The sequence below is a fragment of the Canis aureus genome, chromosome X, assembly GCF_053574225.1.
Source record: "Canis aureus isolate CA01 chromosome X, VMU_Caureus_v.1.0, whole genome shotgun sequence".
Taxonomy (NCBI): Eukaryota; Metazoa; Chordata; class Mammalia; order Carnivora; family Canidae; genus Canis; species Canis aureus.
In genome coordinates, this window is record NC_135649.1 from 91492223 (window position 1) to 91516232 (window position 24010).

The following is a 24010-nucleotide window of genomic DNA, read 5'->3' on the forward strand; positions in this document are numbered from 1 at the left end:
CCAGGCATCCATTGTTTCTGATATTTTATATGTAGAGAGGCATCTAGAGCACAGAGGAGGGACACTGTTGGTCAGATGTCTCCCGTGAATGGGCAGAGGCCAAGGTTTCCACACAATAACTGGCTCTGTGGGCATCCTGACTCAACAGGGAATTGCAATTATGTTTCTATAGTAACTTTTTTCAATTCATTCATGGAAATTTATGATCGCTTATAAAAAGCAATGATGGCCATGGCTGTGTAATAATAGGCTTAGGTTTCTGGAACATCTGCTGAAGGGCAGGCCAGCTGGTCTCGTCAGCTGAACGTGAGGGCAAAATGCTTGAGGGTACAACAGAATCTGCTCTTCCAAGATTTAAGACAGAGCTGTAGCAGGCAACCCCAAAAGAATGTACGTGTTGGAGGAAACTCTTAGGTCAGCGGCAGGCGGACACACAGAAGTGTTTGGCTTATTAAGATAATTAAAAAATACGTGATCATATCTGAAAATCCCAGACCACAGAGAAATTCCACAAGAGAGGAAATACTTCCCAGGGTACAAATGACTATGCTAATAACAACACTTGGTCTGGTGGGCAGCAGGGAGGTCAGTGAAATAATGCAGGCATAGTACTCAGCCGAGGTTGGGCAGGCAGGTTAGTTCGGTAAATGTTAGCTATTGTTTTTAATGATTGATTTTTTTCCTTGTTTCCAGCTTGCAAGAGCACTGATTCTGGAAAACTAGGCCAGCGTTGGCTGATCATTGTTAGCGGGACATAAGCTGGCTTTGGGAAGCTCTGAGAGCCTTCACCCAGATAACCTAATTTGGAGCATGTTTGCTCGCAATGTCAGTACGAATGGTTGGGTACAGAAAACCCGGCACATCATTCAGATGTTTAGATGACACGGAGAAGTAGGAGTGTCTCTTCACTCAGACAGTGTTGCCCCAAGAAAGTATGGAAACACAATGTAATTTTGCATTGCCGTCTAGCTCCTTTCTTCAGACCCTCCCCTTTTGTTTTAAATTAAAAAAAAAAAAGGGGACGCCTGGGTGGCTCAGCGGTTAGGCGGCTGCCTTTGGCTCAGGGCATGATCCTGGAGTTCCTGGATCGAGTCCTATATCGGGCTCCCTGCATGGAACCTGCTTCTCTGCCTATGTCTCTGCCTCTCTCTCTCTCTCTCTCATGAATAAATAAATAAAATCTTAAAAAATAAATAAATAAATGTTTTAAAAAATAGGCTTTCCACCATGAGCGTGCCAGCTGGCTTTGACCACCAGGGGGCAGGTATTGTAAACTCCTCTTTGTAATTCACCCAAAGCTGTGAAACATTCATCTCAATTATACACGTATGTCTTCTATCACCTATTGTAACAAAAATAAAAGGGTTATTTTTTAAGATTTTGTTTATTTATTCATGAAAGACACACAGAGAGAGGCAGAGACACAGGCAGAGGGAGAGGCAGGCTCCATGCAGGAAGCTTGATGTGAGACTGGATCCCGGGACCTCGGGATCACACCCTGAGCATCCCTAAAAGGATTATTTTTTTTTTTTAAACGTAGCAAATGAAAATAGGAACCTCGAATGCATTTAAAGCACGTTCCATTTCATCAGAACACGTATATACTTTATCAGTTTTAGGAAGCATATTGTTTTACATTTTAATACCCCTGAAATTAGGATGCATCTCAGAACTGATTGGAATTTAGATGCCATAAAATATGGTAGCTATTCAATTTGGGATTAGCGTATTAAGGTTTTTAAATTCATGCTCCATCAAAGCATGACATAGAATGCACATAAATTTGGATAGCCGGAGGCAAAATTGTTTAACATATTTATAATTTCTGACCCTAAATAAAATGAGAAATTATTAGACAAGATGTAGGAGAAAGTATGTGAAGACCATATGTGGTACTTTAGTCTCTCAAAGATGTTTGTAATTCAGAATCAAATGACATTTAATTTTCATTTAGGTTGTAGCATAGCTGGATTTAAATAATTACCAATTGACATGAAAAGCAATGTACATCTACATGTTGCTAACTTGCTATGCTGTCTTTATTTTTTTTAAGATTTTTTATTTACTTATTTGAGAGAGAATGTGGAGGAGGGGCTAAGGAAGAAGGAGAAGCAGACACCCTGCTGAGCAGGAAGCCCCACACAGGGCTGGATCCCAAGACCCTGAGATCATGACCCCAGCCAAAGGCAGATGCTTAACCAACTGAGCCACCCAGGCGCCCCATAGCATTACTTTTATCTCACCTGGGGTGGTATCATCTTCCACCTCATGTCCTATTTTATTTATGGTGACTGTAATCTGCCCCAGTAGACCGGAAACTCTTGAGGAGCACATGATTCTCTTGCCTTCGTTCATCCCCAAACCCAGCAGTTGGAATGATGCTTTGGCTAAGGCAGTCTCTCAGTAGAGATGTGTTGCCTTGAATTGAATCAAACCAGAAGACAGCTAAAGTTCACTCTCTCGGATCATCTCTGATGCTGTCTTTAAAGCAGGAGGAACTCCCTGTGGCTGAATGACTAGCTGGGTGGCTGCAATGTCATGAAGTCAGTAAGCAGAGTTTGGAAGCATGGGGAGAAGTTGCTGTAGCAAATGAATTATCCCCAAAGACGCCTCACATGGCCAGTTGATTGCAGTTTTAGCCATGCACATAGGAGTTCTCCAACAATCTTCCAGACTCAGCAGGAGAGAAGGGGCAAGATGAATGGAGGAAAGAGAAATACATCGGGGTGAACAAACTCTTTGAAAACGGGGTGCATGTCGAGCTCCTGGCATGTCAGATGCTGGGTGTTGCACTGCAGGTTGACAAGATGTTTCTTAATGATGGTGAAAATCTTCTGATTATATTTTCAGATATGGAACCTCCTAGAATCAAGTGCCCAAGTGTGAAGGAACGCATTGCTGAGCCCAATAAGCTGACAGTCCGGGTGTCCTGGGAGACCCCGGAGGGAAGAGACACAGCAGATGGCATCCTGACAGAGTAAGTGCAATGTGGCCGTGGGAAGGATGTTGCTTCTTTTATGAGAGACATTAACTGGCCAGCGTGGGGAAGTGTATCTGTGGGTCCATCTAGGCTATCGGAGTCAGTACGGTACTCCTCCAACAGTTCCTCGTTCGTGCTTTCTTTTTCTCCACCATCATCTTCAGGACCTGACATACCATATATTTTACTTCTGCACTTGTTTCTTGCCTGTCTCCACCATAGCATGTTTGGTGCCAGATCCCTAATGCCCAGAACCATGCATAGCACAGAGTCAGTAGTTGGTAAATATTTGCTAAAGGAAAGAGGGGAAGGGGGGGTGGTGGGAGGAAGAGGACACCACCTGGTTAACTCTGAGATAGAATCATCCCCACTTTGCCTGCCCAGGGTGCTCCTACTGAAGCCCGTAGGCCTTGCTAAGCCATCACCTACCTCCCTGGGAAGCCTCTGTGTCTCCCAGGTGGAGCCGAATGCTGCCTCCCTCATGCTCTGTGAGTATGGTTGAGTGCAGAACTCTTGTTTTGGCAACTGCTTCTTTTAAAACCTGATTTTTTAGTTTTTTAAAAGATTTTATTTATTAATGAGAGGGGGGAAGCAGGCTTTCTACAAGGAGTCTGATGAGGGACTCGATCCCAAACTCTGGGATCATGCCCTGAGCCAAAGGCCCACACATCCCTAGCTTAGTTTTTTAAACTTGTGACTATATTAGGGGCACCTGAGTGGCACAACCAGTTAAGCGTTGACTCTTGGTTTCGGCCCAGGTCATGATCTCAGGGTCGTGGGATCAAGCCCCAGGTTGGGCTCCATGCTCAGTACAGAGTCTGCTTGGGGTTCTCTCCCTCTACTTCTATCTCCCACCCCTGCTCTGTGTCTCTCTCTCTCTCTCTCTCTCTCTCTCTCTCTAAAGTAAATAAATAAATCTTTAAACTTGTGACTACATTGAACTCTTACAGAAGAAGCTTCTAAAAAAAGAATAGGGGTTCTTCTGTCTTCTTTCTGACCCTAACCCCATCCCCCAGCATTCCTCCAGAATGCTTTGTAAAAGGTGGGATTCCCTCAGGGAAAGTTTGGCTACATGCAATTCTAATTTAGCACCCGGGCCTGTACCCCTGCAGCTGTCCGCTTGGCCTTCCTGTTCTCTGGAGGCCACTACTTCATGTCAGCACATTCACATCGGTGCCTTAAAGTTCATGGCCCCATCAGACCAACCCACTTGCACATGCACTGTGGCCGAGGGACACCCCCGACTTGCTGCCTCTGAGCTACACCGCCGGGAAACCCTTGTTAGAATCCTGCCAACCTGGGCTGTGTGAGAGGAAATATTTTAAGCAATTATGGGCAATAAGAGAACATCTTCTAGAAAGATGTTGAGTCTTTCACCCCAAGCAAGGCATTTTGTTCCTGCATCCTGATCATTTCTCCCAGTAGCCATTCAGCCTGGACAGTATTACCAACTGTGGTCCTCCTTGGAACTCCTTAAAGGTAACATTTGGAGTATTATGAAAATTATTTCTTTGCTGTCATATGCTCATGGTGCAAACCCCTATGGAGAACTTTTGGGCAACTGGGATTAAAAAGTAAGTCACAGTTGATATAAACAGGGATTGGATTTTGTTTATCTTGGAACCTTTGGGGCCTAGCACAACACCTGGCCCCGTCCCCAGCACACAATAGGTTCTCAGATCTTTACAATTGCAATTGCTATTGAAATCCTGTATAATCAACACAGTGTCAGGTCACTAAATGACTGTCTAGCTAGGATATAGATCTTGGCATTTTTTTTTTTTTTTTTAGATCTTGGCATTTTTATGGGTCGCCTGTGTGTTATGGTTAGAAATGTGACAGTTTCAAAGAGTACCTTAGTAGCCTCCAGCCTTCTGTTCCAAGCAGCTGTCTGCTTCCAGAGTCCTACAGCCCCGAACCAGCAGAGGCTTGGAGCAGGAGGCTGTGGGGAGTGCACTCCAGACACAATGAAGAATTCAGCGAAGGCTGTCTGGTCCCCTTTTCAGCTCTCACCCAAGTGGGTTCTTTGCTTCTCCGGCATTTCTCTTGTCCAAGCTACTGTTCTGCGGTCCCCTTCTAAGAAGGAAAGTTCTAGAGAGCAAGTGCTTCCCGTGAGCTCCCTTATTTACTGCTGATGACTGTTACTTGCATGTCACAGATGAAACAGAGTCTCCAGGAGGTCAGCAGCCACTCATATTTGAAGTATGATCCCTCTCAGGTTTATCTGCATTTTAATTGTGCTTCAATCCGTACCTTATAAACACACACCCTGTCCACCTCTGTGGAAGGCTCTCTTCAGTGGTCACAGTGATAATTTCACACGTTCATTATTAGCAGGTAGTCTCATCATTGCTAAGAACTGTAGAGAGAAGGTAAATTAAATATCTGTTGGAAAACCAACCAAACACCCTGGCATTCAATCATGCCGTACCTCTTGGTGTTCTCATCAGACAGCCAAGAAGAGATGCTAGCTAGAGTTACCCTAGCTGTGTGATCTTGGGCTAGTTTCCTAACCTTTTGGTGCCTCAGTGTCTTCATCTGTGAAATGGAAATAATAATCCGTGTCTCACGGGGTTGTTTGGAGGATTACATAAACTAATATGTGTAAAATGCTTGAAACTGTGCCTAAAATATGTATATATAAGGTTTATGTAAGTGCAAAGGACTACTGTTATCATTGTTGTTGTTGTTGTTATCGTTGTTATCACTACATTAGGATAATCAAGGAATCATAATAAATGTGCCTTTTGCTCAGGAAAGACCTCCATTGGACCGGAAAGAAAAAAACCAGAGACAAGTCTAGCACCCCCTGCAGGCCCAAATTGCCGATGACTGCTTGGATTATAGTCTGAAATGGTTTTCCTCACAGGAAATTCCCTCATCCTCCCCAAAGTGAGGCAGTTAAGGATTCCCCTGGAACAAAGGTGGGATCGGAAGAGGACTTAGGCCCTGGGTTCTCGGCCTGCCCCATCCTCTGTTCTACCTTCCAGTGAGAAAAATGAATCCAAACTTCCCAGGAATTGGCGACTCCCATGTTCTGGTCTCAAACTGTTCTTCCAAAGCAGAATAAAGCTCAGGAAAGTCTGCTCTTCAAGAAATCTTTGTTCTAGTCAGACTGGCCTAATGGCTGCCCCTCAGTATCTCCACATCCAGTACAGAGTGGGTACTCAACATATGCCCATAATGATCCCCTTTGATCATTAGGCCCACAGTGACCTAATTGTTGTTAGGCCTTTAATGATTACCTTTGGTGTTCCTGTTTTTTTTTTCTCCCCCCTTTAAGTGTTATTCTGAAAGGCCTCCCCCCAGGCTCAAATTTTCCAGAAGGAGACCACAAGATCCAGTACACAGTCTATGACAGAGCTGAGAACAAGGGCATTTGCAAATTTCGAGTTAAAGTGAGAGGTAAGAATACTGCTGATTGGCTTTTTCCTCTCTTTACAAGAGCAAAGGGAAGCCGGCCCTTAAGCAAGAACCTTTGTGAATGCCCACTGCCATAGGGATATGTGCTGGCTTTGGATTAGCCCCTGATGATGAGGCTAGGGGAAGCGTGCCATCTTAATGCCTGAATTTCACAATACAAATCCGGATGAGGTTCAGTGCTGGCAGATTATTTAAGAAGTCTGAGAGCAGTAAGCTAGTCTCGCATGAGCTCATAGCTGGTTGTCCCAGAGGAATATTATTTCGATAACGTTTTCATCCCTGGCCTTGGGTGACCAGCTAAAGCCTATAAATCCTTTCTATAAAGGAGTTCAGGAGTCCCCTGGCTGGACCACCAGGAACCCATGTGCTTGGTATTGCAGAACCTTTGTTCTCCCTGAAAAAAAAGACTTAAAAAAAGGATTTATTTTATGCCTCGTGGCTTGGGCAACTAATTACTAACCATCTTTATTCTTTACTCGTCTGGGCCCAACCTCCTCATCTATAACACAGGGGCGTAAACTGCTTGATCCCAGTGGTCTCATTGGTAGGAGCAGTGACCACCCCAAGGCCCACCCAGTGTCCAGATAGCCACACCTGCCCCCTCACTCATTCACAGGCCAGCAGGGAAGCTTGACTGCAAAGCCGCGGTCTTCCCTGATGACTCTGCGGAGGGCAGCTCAGCACTGAGCCCCCTCTGGCCTTGTGTCCCTACAGTCCGGCGCTGTGGCAAGCTCAATGCCCCGGAGAATGGTTACATGAAGTGCTCCAGTGACGGCGATAATTACGGAGCCACCTGTGAGTTCTCCTGCATCGGTGGCTACGAGCTACAGGGTAGCCCTGCCCGAGTCTGTCAGTCCAACCTGGCTTGGTCTGGCACGGAGCCCACCTGCGCAGGTATGAGCCCACCTGTGCAGCCCTCTCTCCAGCGAGCAGCAGAACCTGAAGACCCTTCAGTTCTGAATCCCAGTACAGGGAGGGAGGATTTCGTTCCGTACACTTTGACAGGTGCCGTGCCACTCCTCTTCATCTGCTGGGTGAAAACGGTCCTCACATTTCTAGGACAGCTCATCTCATCCACCCTCCTCCTTTGCCCCTGTCCATCTTCTCATTTCTCTTTCATGTCCTCTAAGAGGAAACCGGAGGTGGGAACCCAGGGCCCCACCATCAGCGACTTTGTGAATCAGCGGAGTCTGCTTTAGGTACCCTGTTCTTCCCTCCTACAAATGTAAGGGTCTTTTTGTGCAAAGCCAGGACACTACTGTGAACAGACAGCAGAATGCCTGCTTTGTCGCACTGGCTTGAAAGTCACACAGACCTTTGGGCATTCAGGATGTTTCCTCCTAATGTCAAATGAGGAAGATAATACCTTGAGTTGTTGTAAGGATTAAATGAGGTTACCCATTGAACAGTGGAATAGAGCGGTGCCTGGCACAGGTAAGTGCCCAATGCAGGTCAGCTCTTATTACCAAGGGACACAAATTGGGCTGGGTAGTGATAATGGTATAAAATTTGGACTAGTAAGAAAATTCTGGGCATATCTTTTATTTATGTACTCCACTTTCCCCCCTCATTTCGTGGTACTTTATCATCTTTTTGCTTTCTCTTTAACCCCAGCCTTTCAGAATTGGGTGAGAGAGAGGCACACATGTAGAGCATCAGCTAAATGTCCAAGGTTCTTCAGTTTCGTACATTACAGTAGAAAGAACAGGGGCACCTGGGTGGCTCGGTCAGTTGGGCATCTGCCTTTGGCTCCAGTCATGATTCCCAGGGTCTGGGATCGAGTCCCCCATGGGGCTCCCTGCTTGGTGGGGAGCCTGCTTCTCTCTCTCCCTCTGCTGCTCTCTGTCAAATAAAATCTTTAAAAAAATACTGGAGTAGAGAGAGCATACCTCTTTCCCTGTCTCACTTCCTGAGGCAGGGAAAGTAATGCCCCTCCCCCAAAGATGTTCACGTCTTAATCCCTGGGCCCTGTGACTATGTTACCTTACGTGGCAAAAGGGACTTTGCAGAGGTAATCAAGTTAAAGGTCTTGAGATGCAGAGGGCAGCTTGGATTCTCCAGGTGGGCTCAGTATAATCACAAGGGTCCTTATAAGAAGGGGGCAGAGGGAAGAGAGAGGTGAAGATGCCACACTGCTGACTTTGAAGATGTAAGAAAGGCCACAAACCAGGTGACAAAGGTGGCCTCTAGATGCTGGCAAAGGCAAGGAAACAAATCCTTCCCTAGAGCTCTGGGGGGAAGAGCTGGGCAGGCCTGGCAACACTTTGACTTTAGCCCAGTAAAACCCATTTGAAATTTCCCACTGCTGGGGCTGCAGGAAAATTTGTGTGTGTTAAGCCCCTGGATTTATGGTGATCTGTGATAGCAGCAAGAGGAAACTAATATACTTCCCCATTCCCCGACCCGGTGCTTCTTGAAACCATCTCCCAAATAAACAACTTACAACTGGAGTACCTGGGTGGCTCAGTAGGTTCAGAGGCTGACTCTTAACTTTGGCTTGGGATCCTGGAATTGAGCCCCACCTCAGGCTCCGTGATGGGCGGGGGGCGGGGGGGGGAAGCTTGGGGCGTCTGCCTGAGATATTCTTTCTCTCTCTTTCCCCCCATTTATCCCTCCCCCCACTCGCATGAGCATGCTATCTAATAAAATCTTAAACCCCACACCTGAAATTTTATCTTGGAGTTTACTTCTTCTGCATTCACGTATGCTGTGTCCTCACAGGCTATGGTGAACCAGAACAAGTAGAGGGTTTCTCATCCATCTGGCCATTTCTCATTCCAGCCATGAATGTCAATGTGGGTGTCAGAACAGCAGCTGCACTTCTGGATCAGTTTTATGAGAAAAGGAGACTCCTCATTGTGTCCACACCCACAGCCCGGAACCTTCTTTACAGGCTGCAGTTGGGGATGCTGCAGGTGAGTCCTTGCAGCTGGGCCCAGCTTGGGGAAGAGACCGCTAACAGGAAGGGCCCGGTGATTTCATTAAAAGCAAAGGCCAGATTCAGTGCCTCATCTATTTACTGTGAACTCCGGGAACTGGAGCTTTAGAGCTACCACCGTTCATTTCTGGTTCTAGGGCATAACCTGATTACCATCGACTCCTGAGAGCTAACTCAATTGTCTTCCATCTAATATGGTTTCTTTGTCTTTGCTAGTCAGAGTAATCGACCTGCTGTGCAGGCCCAGCTAACGCGGTCTTTGTTGAACCAGTCCAGGATATGCCTGTGCTGAGGGCCATCACTCAGTTGTTTGAGAGGCTGGCTCAAGGGACAAGGGGATTCCAGGAGCCTTCAGGTCCCAGGGAGCTTCCCCCACTCTCAGAGCTCCTCGGAGTCCTTAAGACCAGTGGTTTTCCAAGTGTGGTTTGTGGACCAGCAGCATCAGCGTCACCTGGGAGCTTGTTAGAAATCCAAATTCCACCCCATCCCAGACCTACTGGGTCTAATCTACATTTTAACAAGACCTCCAGAAGAGTCTTCAGCAACTGAAAGTTGGAGGCATCCTTCTCAGCTGTGGAAATTTGATAGCTACAAAATGAGGCAACCAGAGCCTTTTGGAGAAAAAAAAATTAGAAACAGACAAGGATCGAACTAGAACTTGCTAGATTTTGTCCAGAAGCTGGTTTGCAATAAGGGCGGCCAACCTGGGGCAGACCGGGTGGCTCAGCGGTTTAGCGCTGCCTTCGGCCCAGGGCGTGATCCTGGAGACCTGGGATCGAGTCCCATGTCGGGCTCCCTGCATAGAGCCTGCTTCTCCTTCTGCCTGTGTCTCAGCCTCTCTCCCTCCCCCCTCCCCCGTCTCTCATGAATAAATAAATCTTAAAAAAAAAATAAGGGCGGCCAACCTGACCATATGCAAAAGAGGTAGGATGCTCTGCTGAGTCAGAGACACGGTGCTGCACGCATTTTAGAAAAGCATTTTCATCTACTATGGTGAATAAAAATAAGACTAAGTGCTCAAAACAATCTTGGTTTAGGGATGCTTGGGTGGCTCATTCAGTTGAGCGTCCGACTCTTGATTTCAGCTCAGGTCATGATCTCAGGGTCCTGAGATCAAGCCCCATGTTGAACCCTGAGTCAGCTCTGTGCTCAGGGTGGAATCTGCATGGGATTTTTTTCTCTGCTTCCTCTGCCCCTTCCCCTGCTCGTGCTCGCTTACTCGTGTGTACTCTCTCCCTCTCTGAATACAATCTTTAAAAAAAACAATGTTGGTTTAATCAAACGCTACAATTTTACTTCTCATTTCAGCATTTATACAATGAATAAATTGTATTCATTTCCATGTACTGGAAAGGCTTCCCCTAAACTCTGAAGAACCATGCAAAATTTTGTATTTTTTTTAGTTTAAATTCAATTTGCCAACATATCGCATAACACCCAGTGTTCATCTCATGTGCCCTCCTTAATGATGGGAACTTCATTCACTACATCTTTGCTCTCAGTCCTTGCCACATTCCCTCCCTCCATCTTTGTGTCCCCCGGGGTCCCCACTGGGACTTGCTTTTTCACATATCACAAGGCTGTATGACCCCACTGTGTGGGAAATTTGGCCTTGCAGGCTGTACATACCACACAAGCATACATTTCCTGATTTCTTAATTTTGTAGAAAAATGAATAAACCAGGCAACTTTTCCTCTATGTTGGCAAACTATCACTTTTGCAAGTGAAATTTGATTGGAACACAGCCACACTCTTTCATCTGTGCACTGTCTACGGCTGCTTTTGCACTATGGTGGCACAGTTGAATAGTTAGGATACAGACCATCCAGCCCCGGAAGCCTAACATATTTACTATCTGGCCCTTAACTAAAAAATGTTTGCTGTCTCCCACCTGACTCTATCCCATCCTTTTGGGTACTTGCTAAATTGCTAATTAAATCATTGTGATGCCAGTAGGCAGAGTCCAAGGACTCAGAGTGGGGTCCCTCAGGACCAACCAAGAGGGTCCCTGTCCGTACACAGGATCGAAATCAAATGCAAGCCAGCAGGAGGTGAAAGTGGAGTTTATAGAAGGTGTAGAGAGAATGCACGTAGAGTGCCTGGGGAGATTCAGAAAGGAAAAGAGATGGAGGCCCGCCTTTGTTTGGGGTCTGGGGATTTTATTGAGGATCATGGACTGGTGTATGTGGCTTCTCAGGCATCCAGGAACCAGTTAGAACAAAGATGAGGGCCCAGGTGTTATTCCTTGGAGCTGGGGTGGGGCGTTTTGGCGTCCAGATGTCCAGTGTCGCTGGTCTAGAATATGCATAGAAGGGCTGCCTCTGGTCATCCTCCCCTGGGCCTTCCTTAGATGTTATCTGTTTGAAAGAAGTCATTAGGGGCCCCTGGGTGGCTCAGCAGTTGAGCATCTGCCTTCGGCTCAGGATGTGATCCTGGGGTTCTGGAATCGAGTCCCACATCGGGCTCCCCGAGTGGAGCCTTCTTCTTCCTCTACCTCTGCCTCTCTGTGTGTCTCTCATGAATAAATAAATAAAATCTTTAGGGGAAAAAAGTCATTAACTCCTCATCCCTTACCCGGAGGGCCTATACTATTTGTATTATAAGGCACATGTGAAGTGGGGGGAAAAGGAGCAAAAAGCAGATTTTAATGGACCCCTTCAGTTTGCCTCTCTCAGTTGGCTAAGATATTTGGTATCCGGGTGTTTCTATGTGACCTCCCACACAACATACTTACATCGACATTTTAACTGGAGCCTTCAAGGAAAGGTTTGATTGACATAGGTGGTTCAGTTAGAATAATAAAAATACATATTTTTATCCTTTTTACCAATTCCATCACCTTACAGAAGATGCTTCAGTGAATTGTGGTAAAATACTTGGTGTTATAGTAACTTAGCAGTTTAAATTTTTCTTTCCCTATTTAACCAGATTCATCATATTTTTTTTTTACTGTTCCCAGTTACCATCACTGTTCCTGATGTGACCTCCTAGCACATGGTTGAAGGTGCCACATCCCCAAGACACTTGCCAGGGGCTGACTCATCGGGCTAGAATTTTCTTTTTTCCTCTCTTTTTAAATGGAATATCATTGACACCTGGGTGGCTCAGTCAGTTAAGCATCTGACTCTTGGTTTCAGCTCAGGTCATGATCTCAGGGTCCCGGGATCAAGCCCCTTGTTGGGCTCCACACTCAGTGCAGAATCTGTTTGAGATTCTCTCCCTCTTCTTCTACTCTGGCCCCACTCACTTGCTTGTTCTCTCTCATATAAATTAATTTAATTAATAAATAAAAATTTTAAAATAAATTTAAAAAGTGAGGTTATCATTGACTTGTAACATTAATTTTAGTAGTACAACATCATAAGTCAATATTTATATGTATTACAGAAGATCATCACAATATTCCAGTGAGCATCTGTCACCAAACCTAGATATACATTTTTTTATAAGCACTTTTAAAATCCACTCTCCTAGCTACTTTCAAATAGGCAATAGAGTCTCATTAACTATAGTCACCATGCTGTACATTACATACTTGAGACTTTTTATAACTTGAAACTTGCACCTTTTGGCCCTCTTCACCCACTTTGCCCATCTTCCCACCCCTGCCTCATGAAGACATGTCTATTCGCTATATCCACGAGATCACTTTTTGGTTTTGTTGTCTTTTTCAGTTTTTGTAGATTTCACATAGAAGTAAGATCATATGGTATTTGTTTTTCTGTCTCATTGATTTCACTCACCATAATGATCCCAAGGACTGACCATGCTGTTGGAAATAGGAAGATCTCATTCTTTTCTATGACTCAATAATCCACTGTGTACATATATCACATTTTCTTTATCCATTCATCCATTGATGGAAAAATTAGGTTGTTTCCAGGTCTTGGATATTGTCAATAATGCTGTGGTGACCATGGAAGTGCAGATATCTTTTGATAGTGTTTTGTTTTCTTCAGACAAATTCCCAGAAGTGGAATTGATGGATCAGATGGTAGTTATATTCTTAACTTTTTGAGGAACCTCCATACTGTTCTCCATCGTGGCTGTACCACATTCCCACCAACAGTGCACAAAGGGTTCCCTTTCCTCCACATCCTCACCAGCACTTATTCCTTGTGTTTTTGATTTTGGCCGTTCTGACAGGTGTGAGGTGGTATCTCATTGTGGTTTTGATTTGCATTTCTCTGAAGATGAGTGAAGTTGAGCATCTTTACATGTGTCTCTTGGCCATCTGTATGTTGTCTTTGGAAAAACTTCTGTTCATGTCTTCTGCCCATTTTTTAATTAGATTGTTTTGCTATTGAATTGTAGGAGTTCTTTATATATTTTGGATATTAACTCCAATCAGATAAATGATTTATAAATGTTTTCTCTCATTCAGCAGGTTACATGTTGATTTTATTGATAGATTCCTTTGATGTGCAGAGCTTTTTGGTTTGTACTCATTTTGTTTTGGGTTTTTTTTTTGCCTTTTAAAAAATTTTAATTGTAGTATAATTAAAGTAGTATACATACAGTGTTATATTAATTTTAGGTGTACAATATAGTGATTTAACAATTATATACATTACTCAGTGCTCGTCCTGGTAAGTATATCCTTTAATTCCCATCAACTATTTCACACACCCCCATCCACCTCCCCTCTGGTAACCATCAGTTAAGGGTCTGTTTTTTGGTTTGTCTCTTTTTTGTTTGTCTTGTTTCTTAAATTCCAAATAGAAGTGAAATTGTATGATATTTGTCATTCTCTAATTTATTTCACTTAGAGCATTATACCCTCTAGATCCATCCATGTTGCTGAAAATGGCAAGATTCCACTCTTATTTATGGCTAATATTCCATTTTACACATCTATCTATCCATATCCATATATATGCATACATATATATGTGAAATGTATTTATATACGTATTATATTCCATTATATATATCTATATATCTATCTCACATCTTCATTTTCCATTCATCTATTGATGGACATATGGTTTGCTTCCAGAATTTGGCCATAGTATATAATGCTGCAATAAACACAGGGGTGCTTATATCTTTTTGAATTAGTGTTTTCATATTCCTCAGGCAAATACCCAGTAGTGGAATTAGTGGATTGCATGGTAATCCTATTTTTAATTTTTTGAGGAACCTCCATACTGTTTTCCACAGTGGCTGAACCAGTTTATATTACCACCAACAGTGCACAAGGGAATTTCCTTTTTCCTCACATGTTGTTTTTTGTGGTTTTGATTTTAGCCATCTGACAGATGTGAAGTGATATCTCATTGTAGTTTTGATTTGCATTCCCCTGAAGAGTTATGTTGAGCATCTTTTCATGTTTCTCTTGGCCATCTGTATGTTGTCTTTGGAAAAACTTCTGTTCATGTCTTCTGCCCATTTTTTAATTGGATTATTTGGGTTTTGGTGTTTTTATCATGAATTGATATTGTACTTTGTCAAATGCTTTTTCTTTATCTGTGGAGGTAATAATATGGTTTTAATACTTTGTCTCATTGACATGATGTATCACATTGATTTGTGAGTATCGAACCATCCTTGCATCCCAGGAATAAATCTCACTTGATGATGGTGAATGATTTTTTTTAATGTATCCTTGGATTTGGTTTGCTAATATTTTGTTGAGAATCTTTGCATCAATTTTCATCAGATACTGGCCTATACTTCTTTTTTGTGGTGTCTTTATCTAGTTTAGGCATTATATTAATGCTGGCCTCATGGAGTGAATTTGGAAGCTTTCCCACTACATTATTTTTTGGAATATTTTGAGAAGAATAGGCATTAACACTTCTTTAAATGTTTGGTAGGATTCATCTATGAACTCATCTGGCCCTAGACTTTTGTTTCTTGGGAATTTTTTGATTACTGATTCAGTTGTATTGCTGGTTACCAGTCTTTTTAATTTTCTATTTCTTCTTGATTCAGTTTTGGGACATTCCATGTTTCTAGTAATTTCTTCATTTCTTCTAGGTTGTTCAATTTCTTGGCATATATTTTTTTGTAATATTCTCTAAATGATTTTTTTTTTCCTGTGGTGTTGGTTGTTATTTCTCCCCCATAATTTTTGCTTTTGAGTCCTCTCTCCATTGGTTTTGATTAATCTGGCTAAAGGTTTATAAATTTAGTTGATCTTTTCAAAGAATCGGCTTCTGGTTTCATTGATCTGTTCTATTGGGTATTTTAAGGTTGTATTTCATTTATTTCCTCCAGTCTTTATTATCTCTTTCCTTCTACAGGTTTTGAGTTTTGTTTGTTCTTTTTCTGGCTCCTTTAGCTGTAAGGCTAGGTTGTTTGAAATTTTTTTCTTGCTTCTTGAGGTAGGTCTGCACTTCTATCTACTTCCCTCTTAGAAGAGCTTTTGCTGCATCCCAAAGACATTGGACCATTGTGTTATTTTCATATGTCACCCATTATTTTGTCATTTCCTCTTTGATTTCTTTCTTGACCCATTTATTGTTTAGTAGCATGTCATTTAACCTCCATGTATTTGTTTCTTTCCAGATTTTTTCTTATAGTTGATTTCAAGTTTCATAATGTTGTGGTCAGAAAAGGTGCATGGTATGACCTCAATCTTTTTGAATTTGTGAGACTTGGTTTTGTGTCCTGACTTGTGATCTACTCTGGAGAGTGTTCTATGTACACTTGAAAAGAATATGTATTCTGCAGTTTTAGGATGGAATGTTCTGAATATATCTGTTGATTCATCTGGTCCAATGTGTCATTGAAACCCACTGTTTCCTTGTTGATTTTTTTTTCTGTTTGGTTGAATTAGCCATTGATGTAATAGGGTGTGAAAGCCCTCTACCATTATTGTATTCCTATAGATTACTTACTTTATGTTTGTTATTAGCTGCTTTATGTATTTGGGTGCTCCCATGTTGGATGCATAAATATTTAAAAATTGTTATATCTTCTTGTTGGATTGTCCCCTTTATAATTATATAGTGTCCTTCTTTGTCTCTCATTACAGTCTTTGTTTTAATGTCTATTTTGTCTCATAGAAGTATTGCTACAATGGCTTTCTTTTACTTCCATTTGCATGATAAATTTTTTTTCCATCCCTTCACTTTCAATTTGCATTTATCTTTAGGTCTCAAATGAGTCTCTGGTAGGCAGCATATACACGAGTCATTTTTTAATCCATTCTTACACCCTATGTCTTTTGATTGGAGTAGTTAGTCCATTTACATTCAATCTTATTTTTGATAGGTGTGTACTTACTGCCATTTTGTTACTTCTTTTATGGCATTCTTCTCTGTTCCTTTCTTCCTTTGCTCTCTTTTCTCATGGTAAGTTGGCTTTCTTTAGTGATATACTTGGATTCTTTTTATTTTTTGCATGTGTATTTCTGGGGTTTTTTGTTTGTGGTCACCATTGGACTTCATATATAACATCTATGCATACTAAGTTGATGTTTCCTTAAGTTTGAATCCATTCTATAAGTACTCTTCTCCTCTCCAACCCCCAGTCTGTCTGGTATGTGGTGTCAAACTCTGCATCCTTTGATCTTGTGAGTCCCTTGACTGATTTTTATAATTTAATTTTACTACTTTTGTGCTTCCTACTTTTCTTACTCCTGCTTATGGTCCTTCCTTTCCACTTAAAGATTCCTTTTTTAACATTTCTTGTAAAACTAGTTCAGTGATGGATTCCTTTAACTTCTGTTTGTCTAGGAGCCTCTTTATGTCTCCTCTATTCTGAATGATAGCCTCACTGGAAGAGTGTTCTTGGTTGTAGGTTTTCCCCTTTCAGCACTTTGAATATGTCATGACACTCTTTTGGACTGCAAGGTTTCTGCTGAAAAATCACCTGATAACCTTATGGGATTTCCTTTCTATGTAATGGTTTTCTTTTCTCTTGCTGCTTTTAAAATTCTCTATCACTGCTTTTTGCCATTTTCATTACTGTGTTTCTTGGTGTGGACTCCCTTGGGTTGATTTTGTTGGGGGCTTTTTGTGCCCCCTGAATCTAGATTTGTTTCCTTCTCCAGCTTCATGAAGTTTTCAGCTATTTCTTCATATAAATTTTCTGCCCCTTTTTCTTCTGGAATCCCTATAACGCAAATGTTACTCTGCTTAATGGTGTTGCTGAGTTCCCTTAATCTATTTTCATTCTTTATTCTTTTTTCTTTCCTATTCTGCTTGATTGCTTTTCTTTAAAAAATTTTTTATTTACTTATTCATGAGAGACAGAGAGAGAGAGAGAGAGAGAGAGACAGGCAGAGGGAGAAGCAGGCTCCATGCAGGGGGCCTGATGTGGGACTCAATCCTGGAACTCCGGGATCATGCCCTGAGCTGAGGGTAGCCGCTCAACTGCTGAGCCACCGAGGCGTCCCAAGCTTGATTGCTTTTCATTACTCTATCTTCCAGGTTGCTGATGTGTTCTTCTGCTTCCTGTAGTCTATTTATTCCATCAAGCATATTGTTAATTTCAATTGAGTTCTTCATCTCTGATTGTTTTTTTTTAATGTTTTCCTTCTCTTTGTTGAGGGCCTCACTGAGGTCCTCCACTCTTAAGTCCGTATCTTTATAACCATTACTTAAAATTTTCTATTAGGCATATTTATTTTAGTGTTCTTGCTGTGATTTTTTTCCTATTCTTTAATTTGAGACCTATTCCTCTGTCTCCTCATTTTGCCTAACTTTCTGTGTCTGTTTATGTGTTAAGAAAGTCGGATATATCTCTTGCCCTGCGTGCAATGTACCCTGTTTACCAGAACCTGTTTGCCTGTTGGGGGCAGGATTTGGTTCCATCTTGGGCTTGAGTTGGGTCAGATCAGACATTTGCACCAAACTGCAGGGTACTCTCCATGTGTTAGACCCTGAGAAGCTCTCATTGGTAGATGGCACCTGCAGTCAGGCCAAATGTCTGCTCCTAGTCCACTGCTGGGGCCAAAGTTGAACTGGTACTTGTGGTTTTCTTCCCCTGTCCCCAGGGCAGGAGACACTTTGGGGGTGGTGCTGGCCCCTGTTGGGGTGGCTCGGACACTGCTGCACTTGGGGCACCACTTTGTTTTGTTTTTTGTTTTTTTTTTATAAGAAGATTTTTTTTTAATTTTTTATTTATTTATGATAGTCACAGAGAGAGAGAGAGAGAGAGAGGCAGAGACATAGGCAGAGGGAGAAGCAGGCTCCATGCACCGGGAGCCCGACATAGGATTTGATCCCGGGTCTCCAGGATCATGCCCTGGACCAAAGGCAGGCGCCAAACCGCTGCGCCACCCAGGGATCCCGGGGCACCACTTTGGATGGACTCCTGTCAAGGGTGTGGTGGAGGGGTGGGTCCATAGGAGAACATGGGGGGTAGGGGGAGAGGTGTGCAGTGCCAGCAAAGTGCCAGGGCCCACTGTTAGCCAGATAGGTGAGGAGTGTTGGTGCTGTGCTGGTCCTGCAGGTATCTGTGTATCTAGGTTGGAGGGGTTGAGTAGGAAATGGGGCCCTCCAGCTCTTTTGTTCTTAAAGAAATCTCTCAAAGATCCCTGCCCCTCTAGCACATGCTATGAGAGGAGTAAACTGATCTTTTCCCCATATAATCCAAGTATTTTTCAAAGTGCTGCCTCTTTAAGGGTAGGGATTCAGTTTCCTGTAGCCTTCAGGCTCTCCCACACCTGAGCCCACTGATGTTTAAAGTTCCATGTATTAAGCCCCACTATAAGAATTCGTGAAGTTAGAGCCCTGTGGTTTTGAAAGCCAAATATTACAGGGATTTTTCTTCCCAGTGCTGGTCCTCCATGCCTGGAGCACCTTGTGTGGGGTCTGTTCCTCTCCTCTCTTCCTGCTCACAGTGACCCTCCCTCCCATGGGCAGTCCTGCAGGTCATTCTGTCTCCTGATTGCATCTCTACCTTTCTTCCCCTCTTCGATGTGGCTTCTTTCCTACATTTCACTGTGGAGGGTCTGTTCTGCTAGTCTCCGGTTCATTTTATGGGTTATTTTCACTGATTTGGGGGTTATCTAGGGGTATCCCTGGAATGAGGTGAGCCTAGGATCCTCCTAATCTGCCATCTTCCCCAGAATGTGTTGCCTTTCTTTTAATGTCAAATCCAAACTATTACCACCAAGACCTATGCCAAGGAGCTTACCACCTGTTTTTTTTCCTAGAAATTTTATGGTTTCAGATCTCTTATTTATGTCTTTAGCTCATTTAATTTTATTTTTGTATATGGTATAAGATAGTAGACCTGTTTTCCCGAAATCATTTATTGAAGAGACTGTCCTTTCCCCACTATACTCTTGGCTCTTTTGTCATAAAATAATTTGACCATATATGTTTATTTCTGGGTTCTATATTCTGTTCCATTGATCTGTGTGTTTTTATGCCAACACCATACTGTTTTGCGATACAGTTTAAAATCAGGAAGCGTGATACCTCCAGCTTTGTTCTTAAAATTGCTTTGGGTTTTGTAATTCTCTACAAATCTTAGCATTGTTTGATCTATTTTTATGAAAAATGGCTTTGGAGTTTTGATAGGGATTTCATTGAATCTGTAGATTTCTTTGGACAGTATGGACATGTTAACAATGATCTTCCAGTTCATGAGGATGGAATAGCTTTTATTTGTTTTTATATCTCTTTTAGTTTCTTTCATCAGTGTCTTATGGTTTTCAGTGTACAGGTTTTCACCATCTTGGTTAAATCATTCCTAATTATCTTATCCCTTTTGATGCACTGGTAAATGGGATGGTTTTTTAAATTTCTCTTTCTGATAGCTTATTAGTGTATAAAAAGGCAAAAGATCTTTGTATATTGATTTTGTATCCTGTAACTTTGCTGAATTTATTAGTTCTAACAGTATTTTGGTGCAGTCTTTAGGGTTTTACATGTATAATATGTCTTCTGCAAATACTAAGTTTCACTTCTAATTTGTGTGGCTTTTCTTTCTTTTTCTAATTGTTGTGGCTAGGACTTCTGGTACTATATTGAATAAAAGTGGTGAAAATGGGCATTTTTGTCTTGTTCCTGATCTTAGAGGAAAAGCTCTTACCTTTTCACCACTGAGTATGATGTTAGATGTAGGCCTGTCATAGATGGCCTTTATTATTTGGACCTTTCTTTCCTCGATAGCCACTTTGTTGAGACTTATTATCAGTAATGGATGTTGAATTTTGTCAAATGCTTTTTCTGCATCTATTTTGATCATATAGTTTTTATCCTTCATTTTGTTAACATGTTATATCACATTGATTAGCAGTGTTGACTCATCTTTGCATCCCTGGAACAAATCCCATTTGATGATGGTTTGTGTTCTTTTAATGTACTGTTGAAATAGGCTCGCTAATGTTTTGTTGAGGATTTATGAAGCTGTGTTCATCAGGGATATTGGCCTGTAATTTTATTTTCTTATAGTGTCCTTATCTGGTTTTGGTAAAAGGGAAATACTACCATCATAAAATAAGTTTAGAAGTGTTCCCTCCTCTTCTGTGTGTGTTTTTTTGTTTGTTTGTTTGTTTGTTTGGGGTTTTGTTTTGTTTTGTTTTGGAAGAGTTTGAAAAGGACTTGTGTTTTTCTTTGAATGTTTGGGAGAATTCACCAGTGAAGCTGTGTAGTCCTGGTCTTTTGTTTGTTGAGAGGTTTTTGATTACCAATTCAGTATCCTTACTGGTAAGTACTAGGTCTATTCAGATTTTCTGTTTCTTTGTGATTTGATCTTAGAAGATTGTATATTTCTAGGAATTGATCCACTTCTAGGTTCTCAAATTTCTTGGTGTGTAATTGTTCATAGTAGTCTCTTATGATCCTTTGTATTTCTGTGCTATCAGTTTTAATGTCTCCTCTTTCATTTCTCATTTTGACTCCTCTCTTTTTCCCTTTGTGAGTCTAGCTACCGGTTTGTCAATTTTATCTCTTCAAGGAACTTATTCCTATTCATTGATCTTTTCTATTGTTTATTTCATCTGTTTCTACTCTGATCTTATTTCCTTTCTTCTAACTTTGGGCTTTTCTTTTTCTAGATCCTTGACAACGTGTAAAGTTAGATTGTTTTATAGAGACTTTTCTTGCTTCTTGAGATAGGCATTTATCACTATGGACTTCTCTCATAGGCCTGCTTTTGCTACATCACATAATTTTTGGTTGTATTTCCATTTTGATTTGTCTCAGGGTATTTTTTTTGTGATTTCTCTTTTGATTTGCTGACCCATTGCTTGTTCAGTAGCATGTTGTTTAATCTTCATATACTTATGAATTCTTCCAGCTTTCTGGTTAACTCATTAATTTCATACCACTGTGGTCAGAAAAGATATTTGATATGATTTCAATCTTCTTAAATGTATTAAAACTTGTTTTTTGGCTTAACATATGATCTATCCTGGAGAATGTTCCATGTGCCCTTAAGAAGAATGTATTCTAAAGCAGTAACTGCAGTTGCACCATTCTGCCTTCAGCTTCAGGATGTTTCCGTGGCCAGAAACGCTCTAAGTCGTCTCTGTTCAAAGCATTCCACAAACAATGGCAAGGCAGAGTCACCAGAAACAGGCTCCTGATTTCCATGACAAATATGGTAATGCTGTATTAGCTAGTGGAGCCACTTTCTGTATTGCTGTATTGGCATATACAGCAACACAAATTGGAATAGAATGGAACCTGTCCTCTGTTGGCAGAGTCACCCCAAAGGAATGGAGGGATCAGTAATCCCAGCTGGTGTAATAATGAATTGTTTCAAAACCAACTCATAATTGATGCCAAGTGAAAGCACTGTGCACCCACTAAAATATGGCATGATTTAAGAAATAAAGTACATTTGAAACCTTCAAAAAGTGTGGGAAATATCAGAAAGGGAGACAGAACGTAAAGACTGCTAACTCTGGGAAACGAACTAGGGGTGGTAGAAGGGGAGGAGGGCGGGGGGTGGGAGTGAATGGGTGACGGGCACTGGGTGTTATTCTGTATGTTAGTAAATTGAACACCAATAAAAAAAAAAAAAAGAAAAAAAAATGAAACCTTCAAAAAAAGAAGAATGTATTCTGTTGCGTTTATATGGAATGTTCTACAGATCTGTTAAGTCTATCTGATCTAACATGTTGTGTAAGGACAATGCCTCCTTATTAATCTTCTGTCTGGATGAGCTATCTATTGTTGTGAGTGGGGATAGTACAGTGTCCTATTGTATTACTATTTCTGTCTTTAGGTCTGTTAACATTTGGCTTATATATTTAGTTGCTCCTATGTTATGTCCATAAAGATTCACAAATTTTCTGTCCTCTTCTTGGATTGATCCCTGTATCATTATCTGATACTTTTCTTTGCCTCTTATTAGATTGTTTTAAAGTCTATCTTGTCTATGTATACTTACCCCAGCTCTTTTTTGGTTACCATTTGCATGGAATATCTTTTTTCAACCCTTCACTTTCAATCTGAGTATTCTTATATCTAAAGTGAGTCTCTTATAAGAAGCATATAGATGAGTCTTGTGTTTTGTTTTGTTTTGCTTTTTTATCCATTCAGCTACTTTATATCTTCTGATGGGAGAATTTCATATATTTACATTTAAAGTCATTATTGGCAGATACATACTTATTGTCATGTTCTTACTTTCTGGCTGTTTTGTACTATGTTCCTTTCTTCATCTCTAGCTCTTTTATTTGTGGTTTGATGACTTTTAGTATTATGCTTAGATTCCTTTCTCATTATATTTTGTTTCTACCATAGGTTTTTGCTTTGTAGTTACCATGAGGCTTACACAAACACTTATATTTATAATGGTCTATTTTAATTTGATTAGAACTTAAGTCTGAATGCATTCTGAAACTCTAAATTTGTATTCTCTCCCCTGATATTTTGTTTTTAATGTAATAATGTACATCTTTTTATCTTTTGTATCCCTTGATAGTTGTATTTTAGTACTCTTGTCTTTTAACCTTCATACTAGCTTTATGTGATCTATCCACTACTTTTACTATATATTTACCTTTGCCAGTGAGTCTTTCATATGTTTCTTTTCTCTTTAAAGATTTTATTTATTCGTGAGATAGAGAGAGAGGCAGAGACATAGGCAGAGGGAGAAACCAGCCCCCTGCAGGACTCCATCCCAGGATCCCGGGATCACACCCCAAGCCAAAGGCAGCCGCTCAACCACTGAGCCACCCAGGCATCCCCTTTCATATGTTTCTTTGTTATGAATTAGTTCCCTTCTATTTTGGCATAAAGAAATCTCTAATAGTTTTTGTAAGGCTGGTTTAGTGGTGATGAACTCTTTTATCTTCTGCTTATCTGTAAAAATCTTTCTCTCTCTTTCCATTCTGCATGATAACTTTCACTGGGTAGAGTCTTCTTGGTTGGGAGATTTTTTTCCTTTCAGCACTTTGAATGTATTGTGCCACTTTCTCTGGCCTGAAGAGTTTCTGCTGAAAACTCTGAAGGGGGCTGTGGAGGCTCCCTTGAACTTAACAAGATATTTCTCTTTTGCTGCTTTAAGAGTCTCTCCTTGACTTTTAACATTTGAAATTTTAATTATGCTGTGACTCAATATGTGGGTCTCTTAGAGTTTCTCTTATTTGGACATTCCGTGCTTCCTGGATCTAGATGGATGTCTGTTTCCTTCCTCAGGTTAGAGACATTTTCAGCCATTACTTCATCAAATGAGTTTTCTGCCCCTTTCTCTCTCTCTCTCTTTTCTCTCCTTCTGGAGCCCCTACAAGGTGAATGTTACTCCAAATGAT

At 41.6% G+C, this 24010-nt stretch overlaps 1 protein-coding gene across 2 annotated transcripts in view; it reads left to right on the forward strand.

Moving 5' to 3' along the window:
* Positions 1-24010, forward strand: part of SRPX (sushi repeat containing protein X-linked) — a 112510-nt gene that overhangs the window by 67397 nt on the left and 21103 nt on the right. For both annotated transcript variants that reach the window (XM_077889478.1, XM_077889479.1), the window contains 4 exons: positions 2851-2977; positions 6264-6385; positions 7118-7297; positions 9185-9318. In XM_077889478.1, the coding sequence (XP_077745604.1) occupies positions 2851-2977; positions 6264-6385; positions 7118-7297; positions 9185-9318 (563 nt within the window). The remainder of the gene's footprint in view (positions 1-2850; positions 2978-6263; positions 6386-7117; positions 7298-9184; positions 9319-24010) is intronic.